General features: G+C 30.0%; 1 protein-coding gene across 4 annotated transcripts in view; it reads right to left on the bottom strand.

Annotated features, from left to right (window-relative positions):
- Positions 1-148: 148 nt before the first annotated feature.
- The window catches only part of LOC113377978, a 52,098-nt gene continuing 33,267 nt past the window's right edge, over positions 149-18,979 (bottom strand). The window contains exons 3-5 of one of the 4 annotated variants that reach the window (XM_026618457.1): positions 1,618-1,762; positions 1,141-1,278; positions 149-936 (exon numbers count right to left, since the gene is read on the bottom strand). In XM_026618457.1, coding sequence (XP_026474242.1) covers positions 673-936; positions 1,141-1,278; positions 1,618-1,731 — 516 coding nt within the window. In that variant the 5' untranslated portion in view covers positions 1,732-1,762 and the 3' untranslated portion in view covers positions 149-672. Of the gene's footprint in view, positions 1,279-1,617; positions 1,822-18,979 lie in introns of all 4 variants that reach the window. The other 3 variants (XM_026618455.1, XM_026618456.1, XM_026618454.1) reach the window with 3 other exon arrangements.

Here is an 18,979-nt window from a genome sequence, read left to right as displayed (position 1 = left end):
CTTCTGCTAAATTGCCATAATCAATATTATCTTGCATACCAGATGCTCCAACTGTTCTTAGGTTTTTAACCATACGCTTTTTCAATTCCATAAAACCTTCAGCTAAACAATGTTCTTGAGCAAACCTTAGGATACCTAATATCTCGTCTTTTTTTTTGTTGTCTCCACGGCCATCATTGCGTTTCCAATCTACAATCAACATTGCAAGTGCTGGTTTCATAGCAGCAAAGGCAAGTATATCTTTCAAAGGATCAATGGCATTTTTTTGTGTTCAGAAAAGCAGCTGCATTTCCAAAGATCCATGATAACTACTCTTGCCTTAGCTTGGATACCTGTATCAGGATGTCCTAACATCAATTTTGAAAGTGAGAAAAGGAGAGATGCATAGTCTCTATTTGAGAGAATTTTCTCTTCCTCAGGTAATGAAACTTTTTCCTCAGACCAATATTTTACTACATCTTGAACTACATCAACAAAACCACACTGTACTAATGCGCTAAGAGTTCGATACATAACTCCTTTGTCTGGTAGCTCAAGTAATAATTTATACTTTGCTGAATCAGTGATTATTTCACGTATAAGAAAATCTAAAACAGTAGCGACATTATGGTTAGCCTTAACAGCAGACAAGTTAGCAATAGCGTCAACTATTAGGTTATCGATCTTTTTCTTTTATTCTTGACTCATACGGCGATAGAAGTATTCCACTCCTTCACTCCACTTAAATTCTACAGCTTTATTAAAACCCTCTGCTGCATCATCATGTTTTTCAAACCCTCCAGTTTTTTTATCAATCCAGAAAGTAAACACAGGGTCTACACTTTTCATAGCATCCAATAATTCATTTCTGACGTATTTGCGGTTGTTAGTTGCAGGCTTGCCATCATCATCTACTTCTTCGGAAGAGAAGCCACTTTTGTAAGACTCAAGTTGTTTCTGAAAAAGTTGAGGAATCTTATCTGTCACACAATACCTGCATGCCATATTATATCTACAAAGTGGATTATTTATTTCTCTTATTTTGTCTTCAGTCAATTTCTGACCTAAAACAGCATTATTTAGTCTTATACCCGACCAATAATTCTCGTCTTGGAAAACCTTATACAAAAACTGCAGCTCATCGTCTTTGAGATACTCTACCTGCTCTATATAAGTCTTTACCCATTTTTCAACAGACAAGCGCCTACCAGCAGTGATATTAGAGTCTTTATGTTGAATAGAATCTTGCAATTTTTTAAGTACTACAGCACGATGCTCTTTCTCTTGGCACTTTACCCCCTATATAAAAATATTTACTGCATTATGCCAAAGGTAGAATCAAATAGCAACACTAAAATTATCAAGGATAAGAAAATTTTATGAAAAACATTTTTTATATTTAAATATCATCTATTTTGCGATTAACTGATGCATAGAGTTAGTGAGAAAATCAAAAAGGCCATAGTGAGAATAGCAGAAGAGTTAGATGTAGGCTTTAGTATTAGACTAATGGATAAAGAAGTATAATAAGTTGAAAAGAGCTCTAAGAGAGTTACAGTACTTAGGCTTTTTTCTTAAGTTTTGAAATTTCAGCTTTAGGAAGACCGGTAGACTCAGCTATTAAATCAACAGATACACCTGCTTTAAGTAGGTTTTTTGCCACTTCAATTTCCCTTTCTTTTCTGCCTTCTTCATGGCCGATTTAGATGCCTTCTTGTCTACCTTCTTGTCTACCTTCTTGTTTAGCATCATCGAGTTTTTGTTCTAAGATAGCAGCTTCTTTCTGTAAATCCATGACCCTTTCTTCATAAGCTACAAGATCTTTTAATAACAAATGCGTATCTATTTAAAAATACAAAATATAAAAGTCGTTTTCTTCCGTAATACAAATAATTTAAGTATCTTATTTGGATGAATAATACGGATTTGTTGCTAATAATATGTCTTTTATACCTATTTGGCTTTTACCAAAATTTTAATAGGAGAGGTTTTATACTAGTGTGATTAAAGAAAAATAAGCAATATGTAAGTTAAAAAAAATAATTATTTTCTGATAATTTTTTATGTCGAACATAAAGACTAGGGCGGCGCACATCGGTCCAATTTGATTTTGAGGATAATCAAAACCAAATGAATTACATCAAAACAAATAACACAAATCAAACAACTATTTAGCTATGTTTAGTAAAGTTCTCAACTAATTAATCATTATAGAGCAATGTTATTTAGCTATTTTTGAAAACTTTCTCATTTTATTTAATTTATGGGCTACAATGTTCAACCAATTTATAAGCAAATTTTTCATAAAGATAACACTGCATATAACCTTGATCAGATATTTTGTCAGAATTATTCATCAGGAGAATTGGAATAACTATTAATTTGATTTATTTATTGTAGAATTGCTTTTATAAACTGAATTCACATTTTTATTTCTATTTTCCATTGTTTACGCCTTTTCCAAGGCAAAGGTTCAGTTGGTCCTTCTTAACCCAACCACATGAAAGCTTTTATAAAGGTTATATAAAAATATATGTTGAATATAACTTCAAAATAACAATATGGACATCGTATAAAACAATTAAATAACGCAAACTTAAAGATTACATTAAGGCCTCGCAATCTAAACAACAGTGCGCAAAACCATAAAGACAACCGAAAAAAATACTTTTGCTATGGATTTTCAAGCATGTTCGTTTATTTCTTGACAGAGACGTTGCTTGATTTAAAGCAATGGATTGTTAAATTTCATTTTCCTTCTACTTTCAAATATTGTTAAAAAAATCCTGACTTCACTTGTTTTTGAGATATTGGTGATGGATCTATTTACTTTTAATCCCCGTTCTACCATAATTCAATTTTTCTAAATCTCAGAAATATACGAACAGAGTAATTCATTTAGTTCTATATATACTTATAGTATACAATGGAAGGAGTAGGAAAAACTGGAATTAAAATGTTAGAATTGGTTACAATTTATTGAATTATTATTAAACTTAGAATTAGATCATATTTAATAAATTTTTATAAGATCTGATTTAAATTCCTTTTGTGTCATCATATCGTGATATCAAACAATAAATCACTCATGGGTTGACAAAACATTAAAAACTTAATTGTAGAAGTAGAACTTTAGATATTTAGAAACTGGATATAGTCAAGAGTAAGAGTATGGTATAACCATTACCATTTTTGGTTATTGAAAGCATATAATAATTTTGTGATAATTTAGCAATCAAGAGTACTAAAATAGAAAAAAATGGACGCGAACTCAAATTATTACAAACCAATTTCTTTGTGATAAAGGTTCAAAGCGAAGATCGCATAGTATCCCCAATTACGAATCCAAACTTGGTTTTTATAAGGGATAACGCACATAACACATTTTGCTTTTGGAAATAAAGTACAATTCGATATGGGACCGAGACTTCGTTAAATTCGAGACAAAGTGTAAAATATGTAAAATAAAGTTCCCAACTGGAGACGTAGTTCAATAGGGCGCCGTTTATAAGTGGGTTTAGAGAAGGCCCATAGAGAATGTATAAAAGGGGCTTGGTGTCTTCCGCTATTCGTTGTACATACAGATTGTCAAAAGCTCTAGCAATAAACTTCAATATAGACACACACACTTACAGGCGTACGTGCCCTTAGAACGATTTCGAATCATTTCAAGAATGAAATACTTTTACGGGACCATGACCTATATATCATTTCTTTACTGAATTCCCATTCGATACCTAAATGGTACATGAGTTCAATTCTGCGATACAGAAGATATGAAAAAAAAAAACTAATTTTTAATCGACGTGATCAAAATTTATAGTATATATTTATATATATATTTATAAAATTTATAGTATATATTTATATATATAGTATAAAATATATATATATTTTTTTGTTCCACTGAATGACGGTTTCAACAAAGACCGAAACGTATAGTTAAATAAAGCTCACTACTATTGTTTGTTTTTTTTACCTGATGTTACTACCCGAATCAATATACCTCATCATATATATATATATATATATATATATATATATATATATATATATATATATGGAAGCGTGGTCCATATTAAATACCAAAATGATAGACAATGATAAATTTCATAAAATATTATTTATATTTCGTTTATTTTATATATGATTAATATCCACGACACTATGTGTTGTCATACTGATCATTAATAAAACGTTATTGGTATTTTCTTATTTATAATAGAAAAGAAAGGTTTCAAGAATTATACATTTTAGGCAAATTCGACTAGGGAGAAACAAAAACCGTGTCCGATCTGACACTTGAATTTCCTTTTGTTTTTCTCAGTGCTGTCACTATATGGGCCAATCTGTCCAGAGACATGTGATGCGTGTTGACAAGCCGCTATGCGTGTTGGCAACCCGCTACATCACTCCGCCCTAATGAAAAAGATTGTTTCGCATCTCTGACTGCCATTCTTGAACTTCCTTGTAAATTTCTTTTGGTTGAGATTGTGTGATAAATTGCCGTGTTGGCTTGTTGAGTTTGTTGAATGCTTACGTGGCCCTTCGCTGGTGAGTTAGCGGTTGAGTAGATGTGGCCCTTCGCTGGTGAGTTAGCGGCTGAGTATATTTGACACTTCGCTGGTGAGTTAGCGGTTGAGTGTATGTGGCCCTTCGCTGGTGAGTTAGCGGTTGAGTGTATGTGGCCCTTCGTTGGTGAGTTAGCGGTTGATTGTATGTGGCCCTTCGCTGGTGAGTTAGCGGTTGATTGTATGTGGCCCTTTTGAATGGCGGTTGCCGATGTTTGTTGGTGCTCCCTGTCCTCTGCCGTGGTGCTTATTATCGACTTATTTACCATGATAATAAGTGATTTATTGAGCACGTGTTGTTGTTGATCTTGAAGTGCGTGGTCGGAGTCTCAGTTGTATGCTTAGAATGCTCTTCGAATTATGGAAGTTGTGAGCCATTCATAATAATTATTTATATTTTTAAAAATTCTTTTCTTAATAATTCTTGAGACTTCAATTTATTTTTTTTTCTTGTGCTACTTCAAAATATGTCTTGATCTTCTTACCTTCTTGTATGTGTGTTGCTAGTTCACTCTCGGGGTCACCAAAATATGGAAGCGTGGTCCATATTAAATACCAAAATGATAGACAATGATAAATTTCATAAAATATTATTTATATTTCGTTTATTTTATATATGATTAATATCCACGACACTATGTGTTGTCATACTGATCATTAATAAAACGTTATTGGTATTTTCTTATTTATAATAGAAAAGAAAGGTTTCAAGAATTATACATTTTAGGCAAATTCGACTAGGGAGAAACAAAAACCGTGTCCGATCTGACACTTGAATTTCCTTTTGTTTTTCTCAGTGCTGTCACTATATGGGCCAATCTGTCCAGAGACATGTGATGCGTGTTGACAAGCCGCTATGCGTGTTGGCAACCCGCTACATATATATATATATATATATATATATATATATATATATATATATATATATATCAACATCAAATTCACTAGATATAGTACTCACATAAACAATTTATTCGGATAAATCATCACAAAATATTATAAAATGATGGACATGATATTGACTTATTAGGTGAACTGGATCTTATACAGTTTTTGCCCACTTTAGCCAATATTTTAGTTAATTTTGTTAATTAGGCAAAATTTACAATCTCATTCATTGATACATTCATTCATTAATACGTATAATATTTATAATGGTGGATCAAAAATAAATGCTATTTTTGTTGGTACATAATAAAAATATTGGAAAGTATTATGGTAATGATATTATGGAAAAATTACTGAGTACTAAATTATAATAATATGAGTAGTCTTATAATTAAGGGAAAAAAACAAAAATATAATTAATACTATAAGAATACAAAAAAGTAATATTCTGCGAAAATAAAAATAATATCAGATCTTGATTCGATTTACTGTCAAATTACTGTACTGTACAAAAAGCCATCTCTTTTCAATTTTAATCCAAAAATTTTAAATTATATAATGATTCTTAAACGGTTTTCTTCAAGTTTCATATAAAATGAGTAACACTGAAAGTTATAATGTACTTAGGACTATGTCTTCAATAAAGAAATCTAAATAAATAATTATACTACATATTCGGAATGGAAATAGTTCGAACCTCGCTCTGAACGACCTGACATCGTGCAGTAGCGATGTTGAAATTTACTTAAGATTATAGATGAAAAATATATTTTCATTCGAAAATAGCTCATTGCTATCATTGCTGTGATGGCAATAGTAAATTTCTCTCACACTATGAGACACTATGGTGAGTAGAATTTAACCCACCTCACGCCTGCTGTAGGGTAGTGCTACTACTACCTATATATATATATATATATATATATATATATATATATATATATATATTTCATTTAATTTTTGGTATACAAAAAACACCAACTATTCCTTGCAATGCTTGACACAGTACTAAAGAAACATATAACACTTACAGAAATATTCTAAACAAATTTGAAGTACTTATATAGATGGAGACAGAGAGGGTATCATTATAATGTAAACAAAAGGAGTGCTATCGCATACAAATCGATAAAAATGAAAAAACAAATTAATTTATTGAAAAGAATAAGATAAATGAAAAAATTTATAAATTATTAATGATGTTTATATAAGTATCATGTAAAATATTTGTGTCGGTTCTTAGATTTATGCTATTGTTAGTCCGAACTATTAACATTGATTCTGCCATGCTCCGTTTAAATAAGTCTTTCTCATGGAATAAAATTTGGGGATTGTCAAAATCAAACTTATGGTTGTTGATATTAGCATGATCCACAAGTGTACTTTTAAATTTTTTGTTATCTATTTTTTCACATTGTAATTCATGTTGCCTGAGTCTCTTTTCTAAGTTCTGGCAGGTCTGGCCAATATAAGAGCAATTACAATCCAAACAATTTACTTTATAAACTATATCTTTCTTTTTTGTTAATGGAGTTTCATCTTTAATTTTGGAATATAAAAATTTTAATTGTTTTAATGGAGAAAAAGTAATACGAATATTGTGTTTTTTGAAAAGTCTTTTTGATAATTGGTTAAAATTATTGTCAAGATTTGGAAAATTAATGAAAAAAGTTTTTTCAGGAACACTTGTTTTGCCAGGCTCTTCCGGTTTCTTATCAAAAGGTTCAAGTAATTTTGCGACTCTATTTTTAATAATTGGACAAATTAACTTATATGGAAAATTATTGCCAAGTAGGATCGTTTTAACTAATTTTATGTTTGTATCATAAAACAGGGGATCAGATAATAAAATAGCGTGATCTACAAGATTTAGAATGGTAGAAATTTTTATATTGAGAGGAACATGCGAATTAATATATATAATTAAAATAAATTAAAATATATATATATATATATATATATATATATATATGTATGTATGTATCTTATATAAATATATGTATATGTAAATGTAATGTTTTATATAAAAATATGCGAACAGATTAGCCGTTGATTACTTACTAAAACGTATAAGAAGGTGCCTTGTTAAAGGGCGTTCAATTTCATGTAAAATAAAATGTATGAATAATTCGGTAGTTCTCGAATTAGAGTTCTCGGAAGATTTTTATCTGGAAGAAAGAACAGCTGAAAGCTGAAGGCTGAAGGCAGAAGTCTGAAGGCTGAAGCAGATGCGAGTACAGTAAATTACCGAGTTGAACTTTCCCTAACGCGAAAGCTAAAAAGAAACCGTGATATCATTTCAGCGAGCAATGCAAATCACCGCCGCACCGGTGCTATCTGCTGCCATTGCGAAATATTACCCATATCAAAACATCTCTAGAAGTATTTCCTTGTGCGAATGGACCGATCCCCTGTTCTTTGTGTCATTTAGGGAAAAGTCATTACCAGTGAACACCAGCAGCGCGCCAGACGGGCTCTGCTCTTCTTATAAACTACCTTTTCTTTTTTGCTCAGTCTTGTACGTAATGTACGTATATAATGTGTATATTTGAAACATACTTAGATACTAAAAGGATCGCGTATACATGTGCGTTAAAGTATATATCAAACGAACGCTGAGGCTCCTTCTGTGCTAAATCCCATTATAGGATCGAGCCGTGGACACATTTCGAATACTGAACAGATGAATGATTCTCTACGTTATATGTTACTATAGTGACAATAAGTCCTTGATATTCTAAGGACGCTGGAACAACATAAGAACATACGACGGTTGCTTCTGTTTTTCAAATGTGCGTTATTACAATATATAATATCGACATTATCACCAGAAACAAGTCACGAATTTTCGGCGAAATCTGTGTCATTCCTTTAACTGCTCTAACACACAGATATATATATATATATATATATATATATATATATCAATTTTATTTAATAGCGATGTTTTATATAACAGCAACTCAATATACATTATCCTGTAGTGACATAATTTGAAAATTCTTAAATATTTTCAATCAATCATAAATGTTTAAGAAATGCGTGAATAAATAAATCGAATAAATTTAATTCTATACGATCATATTATTTAAAACTAGTGCAACCAAAGCAAACTGCTGGAACTTTCCGTATCGTAATTAAACATTAGAGAAATAACAATAATCTAAAAATGATAATAACATTTTTTTTTATTATTATTTGTTTATATATATACATTATTTTCATATCTCAGTCAGACAGAGGTACCTTGAACTTGTTTTAATTCGGTTAAATTTCATTTTGTGTATTAGTTTGCATTTCTTCATTTTAATTATGTTATTTAGTGAATGATTATTTGTTTCTCTCTGTAAGTATTTGGTGGGTGTTAGATGTGGAAAATTATATGCTATTTTTATGGCTTTATTCATTATTCTCTGTATGTCATTCAGGTTAGCTTTAGTTGTTTGGCTCCATGTTGTTATTCCATATAAAATTATAGGTATTATTTGCGTTTTAAGAATTAGTATTTTATTTTTTTTTGCCGAAAGAGTGGATCCTTTTCAATGCCCCTGTTAATGTTCCTATCTTTCTTTTTATTTTGTTTATTAGTTCTGTCCATGTCAATTTTTCATTTATTATCAGTCCTAAGTATTTTATGTTTTCCACTTCTTCTATTTCTTTACTATTTACTTTAAATATTTAGTTTAGTGTTCTGGGTATTTTTTCTATGTTTGAATTATATGTATTTTGTTTTATCGATGTTAATTGTTACATTTACATTTGTTTTGAATCTTTTCAAATGGATTATTATAAATACTATAAATGTTACGAGACCTTAATATAATTTTTGAGTATACGTTAATTGTTTTATTAGATGTATTGTTAATTTTAAGTTAGGTTCAGCTTTTATTTATATAGAATTATTCTATAAAAGCTTATTCGTGAGTAGAGTAAAAAGGGGTAATTTAACTAACTAACTTAATATTTTGACAGAGGTGTAAACAATAAAAAAAGTAAATTAAGTTAAAAAGAGCAATTTTAAAAGAAATAAATAAAAAGTTATTTGTAAGAAGCGCATAAGCGCCGTGTCGCAGTTTAAACCGTTAAACATTATAAATCTTGGTACGGGACTCATAGAAATGCAAACTAAATTTTGTATATAATATCTGATAATTTCATGTGTACATGTTGAATAATAATTTTTTTCCACCAATTGGCCTTTTTTTCATTTTTTAACGCATCTCCAAAATCGCTAGACCTGTCTTTAAAAATTTTAGTCAGTTTTTTATCCCGTCAATATAAATCAAATTTTTCTTTTTAAATCATTCAAGTGAGACGCTCCGTTTTCTTAAAATATAATTATTTCTTTTTACCCCTTTAAACCCTTTTCTAAATGGTTGTACCTGCCTTAGTCAAAAACTAATCAGCACGTCACACTTTATCAATAGGAATCGAATGACTTTTAAATCAATTAAATCGGTTCATCTCTGTGCTCTCAAAATCATCGACGAAAATTTGTATCCTTACATACAACATACACACCTCCACACTCATACACATCCTTTGTCTTTAAACCAAAATGTTCAGAAAGGTTTGAAACGTAAAGATAAACAAAAATTTTATTTTTTTTATTTTTAAATGAATTTAAATGAAGTTAATAATTTAAACCTATTCACAACAGTTTTAAATAAATAAAAAAAAAGTTTGAACAAAAGTGGTGCTTAACATTGTTGACATACGAACGCGACAAAATACATTTTAACTTTTGCTCTTTAATTACGTGCAAAACCATACACAGTATACACGCATAATAATACAGACATGTATTACAAACACAATCCATCATATCATATTGTTATGAAAATGAACCAAGTGAGATTAGTTTGAATCTGAATGTTTGAATTGTGAGCGCTCTCAAGCTCGCAATTAATGAAAAGCTTTTCGAAATACATCGACTGCCGTTAAAACATTAACGAGCTTTCGAATTCGCCCATGACCCGGAACACAAATGACACACGTTGCACAAAACACGAGCGTTAATTGTATTTAATTAAAACTGGCTGATTATAAATAGATAATTCCGAGTTTCATATACAACTTTATACAATTTTTAATATTCGTTTGTTCATTCAATATAATCAGTGCATCATTAAATGCATTTTCAAATGTAACAAATACGAATTAATTAGCAATATATAGAAATCATGACAGAATTATAATAAAGGCGCTGTGATCATTCGCTATGTTCTGTTTATAATTCAAATTATTATGATTCAAAATGGAACGCTGATTAATACAACGGCAGTACTCTTGAATACGCTACCCTAAACCAGTGTTAATATGCTAATAAAAGCATATTGATAATGTAATAAACCTATATACAACCTATAAACACACATACCCCCATAATTTACACCATAAATACACTCACAATGTAATACATGTATTATATAGTTGTGTCTTGTGTAAGCTCAATTTACACACAATAGTACACGCGAATTGCTCGAGGTCTTACAAATTTTAATTTTTAGTGAATGTATAATTAGACCTTTTGTAAGAGCTATATTAAAAGGAAATTGTGATTGTCGAGGAGACATTCTAATTATTATTATTATTATTATTATTATTATTATTATTATTATTATTATTATTATTATATATATATATATATATATATATATAAAGCGAGGTTTTTCTTCAGATGGTGAAATAATATAATAAAATTGTTTCTTGGGCATCCATCCAGTAATTAAAAAACAGTTTTAATGAAAAATGTTTTTATTTATAGAGAACATACGTTTCGGGTCTGGATTTGACCCATCTTCAGTGCTACAATTAAATAATTCAGGGTTACAAATTAAAACAATATAAAAAAATACATAATTAACAGACAAAAATAAGTAAAACAATGTATATGAAAAGTATATATGAAAAACAACCATAAAATAAACAATGTAAAGAAACTCACCATACAAATAAACTTTGAAAAACAACACAAAAACACAAAATTGCACGAAAAATAAATAAAAGTGAAATAAAAATTGATGAAACGTCGAGTTATGAAAAATTTTTAAAAAAATTGTAAAATTAAAATGAATGATATATTTTATTATAAAAAAGCTTATTCCAAACGAACATGTTGTTAGTTTGGAAGTTGTATTACGAGTGTGTACGAGAGTAAAATGTGTGCGAACGTGTTTGCGGAAAATACTGGAAACTGTATCGTCATTGGTGAGAGAACGGGATAGAGAGAATTTTGGTGGTTCCATATTACGAAGATTTTCTCAACGATCATGCGCAGTAGGAACATAGTAAAAAATTTATACATGTGCAAGACATCCATAATCAAATCCCAAAAATATGTGAATGAAGAGAAAATTATTAAGAAAAAGTATAGATATTAACAGAAAAACGATAATAGTTATGGAACGATAAAAGTTACATAAAAATTATAACATAACATATATATGTATATATAAACGCAAAACAATAAATGTAATATATGTATACACATACACACACATACACATACACATACACATACACATATATGCATACACAAAAGAATATGTAGAATACATAAAAGAAATGTTAGGATGTATTACGCATATTGAAAAAATTATTTGAAGCATCGCGGTAAATATTGCAAAGAGAAGCCGAATCAAATCGTTTGTTAATAGAAGGTAATATTTGTATGAAAATACTCTCAGCGAACTTCCTGCGTAAAATGTTAGATTCACGATGAATAACTCTTGGATTGGTGAAATTAAAAGAATGTTTAAATTTGGAGACATGCTCGGTGATCATGGTTTTATTTTGTTTTCTGTTCAAACTATTAAGTTCGTGTTGGCGCATTCTTTTTGAGAGAAATTGTGAGTTTTCTCCAACATAACAGCTTGAACAATCATTACAATCAATGACATATACGATGTTTGAAGTGCGGGAAATAGGGGTAGGAGTTTTTAAATTAGTGTATAAGTCTGAGAGAGTGTGTCCAGTCGAACACACTAGCTTCAGACCAACGGATGAAAAAAGTTTTTTCCATGAGTGGAAAAGGCAGTCAATGTACGGTAATGAGATGAAGGAATTGAGAGATAGTGAATTTTCAGGAGGCTTCACAAGGTTTTGTGAAATGATACTATTTTGTTGTGATTGGGAGGTAAATAAGGAAGCTGTACGGAATTTATTACGAAGAAAGGGTAATCTATTATTTATTACTGAGCGTAAAAGTTGTAGTGGATAGGAATTATTTTGAAGGGTAGAATATATCAAATTAATATTTTTTTCCCAATGTGATGGATGAGAAAGAAGGATGGCATGATCTAGTAAGTTGATGATGGATGCAATCTTGGTAGATTTGGGGTGATAGGAATGGTAGTTTAAATAGCGTCCAGACCAAGTGGATTTTTGATACCAACATGTAGTGATAGAGTTGTTATTTATGAAAAGAGTAATATCTAAAAAATTAATGGAGTTGTTAAATTGAGTCTCTAAGGTAAAACTAAGGTGTGAGTCAAAATTATTAAAAGAATTTAGGAAATTGGTTATGTTATAAGTAGGAATGCAAGTTAAAATGTCGTCAACGTAACGTTTGTAAAAAAGAGGTACATATGACAAGGTATTAAGAGTAGAGTTCTCTAGGAACTGCATACAAAGTTCAGCAAGAGGGGCACTCAAACTGGAACCCATTGGGGTGCCAAATTTTTGTTTAAAAAAGGAGTCGTTGAACGAAAAATAAGTATTGGAAATAATGAATTTAATACATTTCAGGAACCAAGAAAAATTGAAATCTGTGTGTTTGCTGATATCAGCCCATTTATGGTCTATGGCAGAGAGGATAAGGTCAGGTGAAATGTTAGTGAAGAGGGAAACAACATCTAAACTTATAAAGGAAAAATCAGATGGTACATTGAGGGAGTTAAGTTCGGGAATGAGTTCAAAAGAATTTTTGACAAAATGGGGAGAATTATGAGTGATATTGGACAAAATTGAACTAATAAATTTGGATAATTTGCAAAGAGGGGAATTTAAGTCAGCAACTATTGGTCGAAGGGGAAAGCCATCTTTGTGGATTTTGGGAAGACAATAAAGTTTTGGGGAAATGGGATTGTAAGTTTTTAATTGTAGAGAGAGAGGTTTGGGAATTTGTTTGTTTTCTATGAGTGAATCAATGAATTTCAAAGTATTCCGATTTATAAGGTCGGTGGGATCTGAATTTATAGGCTCGTAAGTGTTTATATCAGCTAGGAGGGACATGGATTTGGAAATATAGTCATCTTTGTTCATGATAACCGTCATGTTACCCTTATCTGCCCTGGTAACAACAATTTCTGGGTGTTGTTTGATAAAGGATTTGCAAAGGTGGATATCTTTGAGTAATTCTTTATGTTGATGAAAGTTAGAAATGTCAAATTTGAAAAATGAATTAAGTTGGTTGCAAAAAATAGATTTAATGCGGTTTTTTTCATTGATATCTTTTAAATTACGTAAACTATATTCTAAAGAGCTAAGTGTTTTGACAAAATTAAACGATTTTTTCTGTTGTGGAATGGAAAATTTGGGACCTAATGCTAAAATATTCAAAACATTGGATGGGATGTCTAAATCTGAAATGTTTTTAACCCATTTATTGATGATATCAGGGTTTATATTTAATTTGGATTCGTTAGACTTTTTCGAATAAAGGGTATTGAATTTTTTAATGAAGGATTTTTTTGACATATTAAAAGAATTATTGAATCTAGAGTTTTCGAAATCTAAAAAATTGTTAATGTCAATGTGATTATTAATAGTGGAAAATAAGGATTGGATGTTGTAATTTAGAGATTTATTTATGTTATCAATAGAGGTAATGCAATGTTTGATTTCTAGATTCAGCAACATAAAGGAGAAAGAAAGCTTTTTATTTTTAAAATAATTGGAATTTAGATGATCAAAGTTTGTTAATTTGAAATCAAAGGATTTTGGTAGGAGTTTTTCTTTACGACAACGAAGTAAAAAAGTTCTTTTGTTGGTGACGATAGCCAGTTTTGAGAAAAGGTTTGAAATAGTTTTAAATAAATGAGTTTGGTAGGTCCATAGCAATGGAAAATGTACTCGAAAAAAGATGGAAAAGAGTAAGGAATGCATTGTGTAAAACTATTATGAAAATAATTGTTGTAACGGTAAATTGACGAATTATTGAAATTATTATAATTCTGTGTGTAAGTTGGATATTGATAAGAGGAACGATTATTATGTCTTACCTTATTTGTATGGAGAGCACTATTCACATATATAGTATTGAAATTATGGTTATTTTGAAAATTCATGTTGTTAAAATTAAAAAACACTTGTAAAAGTTCTTGAAATGATCAAAATCTTGGATTTGTAACTTCAGTGTAGTATTGGTAAGGAAGTCTTGATATGTAGGTTTCGTAAGAGTCTTAAAACTTGTAGAATATTTGAAAAACAGTGTCTTGAGAATGAACAAAAAAATCTTGAATATTTTATGTTGAAATTGTCCAATTTTTCAGCCCTTGGATTATATAAAGCGAGAGGTTTTTCTTCAGATGGTGAAATAATATAATAAAATTGTTTCTTGGGCATCCATCCAGTAATTAAAAAACAGTTTTAATGAAAAATGTTTTTATTTATAGAGAACATACGTTTCGGGTCTTGATTTGACCCATCTTCAGTGCTACAATTAAATAATTCAGGGTTACAAATTAAAACAATATAAAAAATACATAATTAACAGACAAAAATAAGTAAAACAATGTATATGAAAAGTATATATGAAAAACAACCATGAAATAAACAATGTAAAGAAACTCACCATACAAATAAACTTTGAAAAACAACACAAAAACACAAAATTGCACGAAAAAATAAATAAAAGAAATAAAAAATTGATGAAACGTCGAGTTATGAAAAATTTTAAAAAATTGTAAAATTAAAATGAATGATATATTTTATTATAAAAAAGCTTATTCCAAACGAACATGTTGTTAGTTTGGAAGTTGTATTACGAGTGTGTACGAGAGTAAAATGTGTGCGAACGTGTTTGCGGAAAATACTGGAAACTGTATCGTCATTGGTGAGAGAACGGGATAGAGAGAATTTTGGTGGTTCCATATTACGAAGATTTTCTCAACGATCATGCGCAGTAGGAACATAGTAAAAAATTTATACATGTGCAAGACATCCATAATCAAATCCCAAAAATATGTGAATGAAGAGAAAATTATTAAGAAAAAGTATAGATATTAACAGAAAAACGATAATAGTTATGGAACGATAAAAGTTACATAAAAATTATAACATAACATATATATGTATATATAAACGCAAAACAATAAATGTAATATATGTATACACATACACATACACATATATGCATACACAAAAGAATATGTAGAATACATAAAAGAAATGTTAGGATGTATTACGCATATTGAAAAAATTATTTGAAGCATCGCGGTAAATATTGCAAAGAGAAGCCGAATCAAATCGTTTGTTAATAGAAGGTAATATTTGTATGAAAATACTCTCAGCGAACTTCCTGCGTAAAATGTTAGATTCACGATGAATAACTCTTGGATTGGTGAAATTAAAAGAATGTTTAAATTTGGAGACATGCTCGGTGATCATGGTTTTATTTTGTTTTCTGTTCAAACTATTAAGTTCGTGTTGGCGCATTCTTTTTGAGAGAAATTGTGAGGTTTCTCCAACATAACAGCTTGAACAATCATTACAATCAATGACATATACGATGTTTGAAGTGCGGGAAATAGGGGTAGGAGTTTTTAAATTAGTGTATAAGTCTGAGAGAGTGTGTCCAGTCGAACACACTAGCTTCAGACCAACGGATGAAAAAAGTTTTTTCCATGAGTGGAAAAGGCAGTCAATGTACGGTAATGAGATGAAGGAATTGAGAGATAGTGAATTTTCAGGAGGCTTCACAAGGTTTTGTGAAATGATACTATTTTTTGTGATTGGGAGGTAAATAAGGAAGCTGTACGGAATTTATTACGAAGAAAGGGTAATCTATTATTTATTACTGAGCGTAAAAGTTGTAGTGGATAGGAATTATTTTGAAGGGTAGAATATATCAAATTAATATTTTTTTCCCAATGTGATGGATGAGAAAGAAGGATGGCATGATCTAGTAAGTTGATGATGGATGCAATCTTGGTAGATTTGGGGTGATAGGAATGGTAGTTTAAATAGCGTCCAGACCAAGTGGATTTTTGATACCAACATGTAGTGATAGAGTTGTTATTTATGAAAAGAGTAATATCTAAAAAATTAATGGAGTTGTTAAATTGAGTCTCTAAGGTAAAACTAAGGTGTGAGTCAAAATTATTAAAAGAATTTAGGAAATTGGTTATGTTATAAGTAGGAATGCAAGTTAAAATGTCGTCAACGTAACGTTTGTAAAAAAGAGGTACATATGACAAGGTATTAAGAGTAGAGTTCTCTAGGAACTGCATACAAAGTTCAGCAAGAGGGGCACTCAAACTGGAACCCATTGGGGTGCCAAATTTTTGTTTAAAAAAGGAGTCGTTGAACGAAAAATAAGTATTGGAAATAATGAATTTAATACATTTCAGGAACCAAGAAAAATTGAAATCTGTGTGTTTGCTGATATCAGCCCATTTATGGTCTATGGCAGAGAGGATAAGGTCAGGTGAAATGTTAGTGAAGAGGGAAACAACATCTAAACTTATAAAGGAAAAATCAGATGGTACATTGAGGGAGTTAAGTTCGGGAATGAGTTCAAAAGAATTTTTGACAAAATGGGGAGAATTATGAGTGATATTGGACAAAATTGAACTAATAAATTTGGATAATTTGCAAAGAGGGGAATTTAAGTCAGCAACTATTGGTCGAAGGGGAAAGCCATCTTTGTGGATTTTGGAAGACAATAAAGTTTTGGGGAAATGGGATTGTAAGTTTTTAATTGTAGAGAGAGAGGTTTGGGAATTTGTTTGTTTTCTATGAGTGAATCAATGAATTTCAAAGTATTCCGATTTATAAGGTCGGTGGGATCTGAATTTATAGGCTCGTAAGTGTTTATATCAGCTAGGAGGGACATGGATTTGGAAATATAGTCATCTTTGTTCATGATAACCGTCATGTTACCCTTATCTGCCCTGGTAACAACAATTTCTGGGTGTTGTTTGATAAAGGATTTGCAAAGGTGGATATCTTTGAGTAATTCTTTATGTTGATGAAAGTTAGAAATGTCAAATTTGAAAAATGAATTAAGTTGGTTGCAAAAAATAGATTTAATGCGGTTTTTTTCATTGATATCTTTTAAATTACGTAAACTATATTCTAAAGAGCTAAGTGTTTTGACAAAATTAAACGATTTTTTCTGTTGTGGAATGGAAAATTTGGGACCTAATGCTAAAATATTCAAAACATTGGATGGGATGTCTAAATCTGAAATGTTTTTAACCCATTTATTGATGATATCAGGGTTTATATTTAATTTGGATTCGTTAGACTTTTTCGAATAAAGGGTATTGAATTTTTTAATGAAGGATTTTTTTGACATATTAAAAGAATTATTGAATCTAGAGTTTTCGAAATCTAAAAAATTGTTAATGTCAATGTGATTATTAATAGTGGAAAATAAGGATTGGATGTTGTAATTTAGAGATTTATTTATGTTATCAATAGAGGTAATGCAATGTTTTGATTTCTAGATTCAGCAACATAAAGGAGAAAGAAAGCTTTTTATTTTTAAAATAATTGGAATTTAGATGATCAAAGTTTGTTAATTTGAAATCAAAGGATTTTGGTAGGAGTTTTTCTTTACGACAACGAAGTAAAAAAGTTCTTTTGTTGGTGACGATAGCCAGTTTTGAGAAAAGGTTTGAAATAGTTTTAAATAAAATGAGTTTGGTAGGTCCATAGCAATGGAAAATGTACTCGAAAAAAGATGGAAAAGAGTAAGGAATGCATTGTGTAAAACTATTATGAAATATTGTTGTAACGGTAAATTGACGAATTATTGAAATTATTATAATTCTGTGTGTAAGTTGGATATTGATAAGAGGAACGATTATTATGTCTTACCTTATTTGTATGGAGAGCACTATTCACATATATAGTATTGAAATTATGGTTATTTTGACAATTCATGTTGTTAAATTAAAAAACACTTGTAAAAGTTCTTGAAATGATCAAAATCTTGGATTTGTAACTTCAGTGTAGTATTGGTAAGGAGTCTTGAATATGTAGGTTTTCGTAAGAGTCTTAAAACTTGTAGAATATTTGAAAAACAGTGTCTTGAGAATGAACAAAAAAATCTTGAATATTTTATGTTGAAATTGTCCAATTTTTCAGCCCTTGGATTATATAAAGCGAGAGGTTTTTCTTCAGATGGTGAAATAATATAATAAAATTGTTTCTTGGGCATCCATCCAGTAATTAAAAACAGTTTTAATGAAAAATGTTTTTATTTATAGAGAACATACGTTTCGGGTCTGGATTTGACCCATCTTCTTGTGCTACAATTAAATAATTCAGGGTTACAAATTAAAACAATATAAAAAAATACATAATTAACA

Source organism: Ctenocephalides felis, unplaced genomic scaffold (assembly GCF_003426905.1).
Source record: "Ctenocephalides felis isolate EL2017-DRISC unplaced genomic scaffold, ASM342690v1 CF-g0.4_SCAFFOLD_01886, whole genome shotgun sequence".
Taxonomy (NCBI): domain Eukaryota; kingdom Metazoa; phylum Arthropoda; class Insecta; order Siphonaptera; family Pulicidae; genus Ctenocephalides; species Ctenocephalides felis.
This window is presented reverse-complemented; position numbering and strand designations above follow the sequence as displayed.